General features: G+C 39.4%; 1 protein-coding gene across 3 annotated transcripts in view; it reads right to left on the bottom strand.

Moving 5' to 3' along the window:
- Positions 1 to 2,486, bottom strand: part of RGL1 (ral guanine nucleotide dissociation stimulator like 1) — a 216,200-nt gene that overhangs the window by 18,269 nt on the left and 195,445 nt on the right. For all 3 annotated transcript variants that reach the window (XM_023533244.1, XM_011364549.2, XM_011364550.2), the window contains one exon: positions 392 to 513. In XM_023533244.1, coding sequence (XP_023389012.1) covers positions 392 to 513 — 122 coding nt within the window. The remainder of the gene's footprint in view (positions 1 to 391; positions 514 to 2,486) is intronic.

The raw sequence follows: 2,486 nt of genomic DNA on the forward strand, positions 1-2,486 counted from the left end.
GATCAACAACAGTGACAAACATGGTGACAGCGGAGGTAGTGGTGGTGATGACGACGATGAAGATAAGCACTCTTTACAATGCTTTCCCAAACATGATTTCATTTAAGCCTCACCGACAAACATTTTATAGATGAGCATCCTGAAGATCAGGAAGAATAAGTGACTCGTTCAAGGTTACAAAGATAAATAAACAGTAGAGCAAGAATCTGAAAGCACATCTTCTGATACCATCAATTCAGCTTTTCCTGCTATACCATTATCCTCTGAAAACCCAGGCTCTCAAAGCTGCTCACTTAACAGCTGTTGCATAAATGGCCAGATGAGGAACTGGATGCAGTATTCCTTTCGCCAACAGCAGAGCTTTGCCTCAAGGGGCAGAATGTCCGCCTACCTCTCCTCCTCTGTTAGGAGCTGCTGCCTCTGGAACCACTGGATGAACTTTTGGTCTGGGGTCATACAATAGCTGTTGCAGGCAGATTGTAAGAGCTTTATTTGGGCAATCACTTCAAATTCCTAAAGCAGACAGAATACCAAAAAGAAAGAGTGAATAGTAGGGTTAACCAAATATACATCTTTTCAACATGAAAACATGCCACATTAGGATAAATAATAGAGAAAATCATCAGGAAGGACTCTGAAGCACTGCCTTCCTTAGAAATAAAAGAGTTGAATAACCCCTTAAAATTCTAACTCAGAATCTCTCAAGTCCTTGTATACTTTAACTGCTAATCCTCCGTTCTCCTTGATAAAGCAATGATATAAATGAAACGAGCCACCAAAGCAACCCGAAATAGTTACGACTTAAAGTCAGAGCAGCTTCTTTTTTCTCTTTTTCATTTCCAGTCTAGAGATAGAAAAGTTATTTTTTTTAATTGAATACTTCTAAAACATATTCAAAATTTCTATTTCTGTATCCGAAAAGACAAATTTTGTCTTTTAGTCGGGAAGCTCCCAAGTTCCCCACCCCCATCTTCTTCAACCCTTATCCCTTAGTAAATAAGTGAGGGTAAGGTTGAATAGCTAAGGCCTCATAAACTTAAATGTTTAGATTTCCTGAATCCTTGGGTTTTTAGTACTCCAGTAAATCACTTAACTAAGTCTTTTAAAGCTCACAAGAGAAGCAAGTATATAATTATGTCCAAAATTATTTATACTTCTTTAGATGCGTCAATAAAAAATTTTGTTTTTAAGTCAGCAATGGGTGGGTACCGGCTTTAGCCTTAGGTTTTATACTCAGACTTTCCAAGAGTTTACCATGCTGGTCTTAAAAGGAAAGAGACTGCTATTAAAGGACAAAGATGGGTGACTGTGGAGGCAAAACCTGAATATTCTACCATTACAGGACATGACAGAAGTAACTCAACAACTGGCAGATTCTATGGTGTCAACTTCCCATCCAAAGACCTCAGTCCTTGGTCTCCATTTCCTCAAGGAACATTTATCATCAGGTTAAAGAAGAAAGTACACTACTCTATCAAGGACAGAAGATTTACATGTGTCTAGGTTAGTGTATCTTGTTACTAACTGAGCTCAGCCGGCTTAGCTCCTGAAGTTTGGGTTTTAATTTCAATGTCATTTCCTCCTGGAAGCTTCTCCAATCCCACAAGTTGGGGATCGATGCCCCTCTTACATTCTCCTATAACACCCACTACTTCAGCTCACAAGACCTTATCAAGTTGCACTACAATTGCCTATTTATGTGTCCACCTTCCTCTTGGACTGAGAACTGTTCTGCGGGCAGGGAGCTCCGGTTTGTGATGCAGGGAGGTGTCCTACTGCAATGCCCAAACCTGTCATAATGCCTGACCCATACTAGGTATGTCATCAATATTTGAGGAATGAAAGAATGAATGAATGACTCAAGAATGTGGAGAGTATTCTCAGGTAAAGTTATTATTTTTCTCACTCATTTTCCTTTGAATTTTTTAAACACCTTTTTAAATAAATCATGTTAACACTAAAGCCATAGCAAATTTTCTAAGCTCTGTTTTATCTTTTTTTAGCACATCGCAGAACTATTATACTGTCTCCAGAAAAATTCATGTTGATGTTGAACACCCCTTCCTATGCTGACAGGAAAGGAAAAGAATAATTATCCACATGGAACAATGAAGATCCTTTCTTTTCCTCTCTCAAATAGACCCATAAGAGTCAACCATCTCTCGTAACCCTTCTCTTTAATAAGATGAACCTGTTGTTACGAAAGCTAATCGTAAAGAAGGAGGAGAGGAGGGGTAAAGAAAGAAATGTGGGCTTCGGGGCAGCCAGACAGGATATGAACCTTGGCACCTTGACTCTGCTACCAAGAGACTGTGGTCAAGTCACCACACCTCTCTGAGTCCTGGTTTCCCCGCTGTCGAACTGAGGATGATAAAATCTACCTCACAGAGCTCTGTAGGATAATGTATAGGAATATGCCACGCACAGTGATCTATGACACGTGTTCAAATAAGTACTAATTCATTTTTTCTACCTCTACAAAAAAC

This window comes from Pteropus vampyrus, unplaced genomic scaffold (assembly GCF_000151845.1).
Source record: "Pteropus vampyrus isolate Shadow unplaced genomic scaffold, Pvam_2.0 Scaffold98, whole genome shotgun sequence".
In the NCBI taxonomy this organism is placed as follows: Eukaryota; Metazoa; Chordata; class Mammalia; order Chiroptera; family Pteropodidae; genus Pteropus; species Pteropus vampyrus.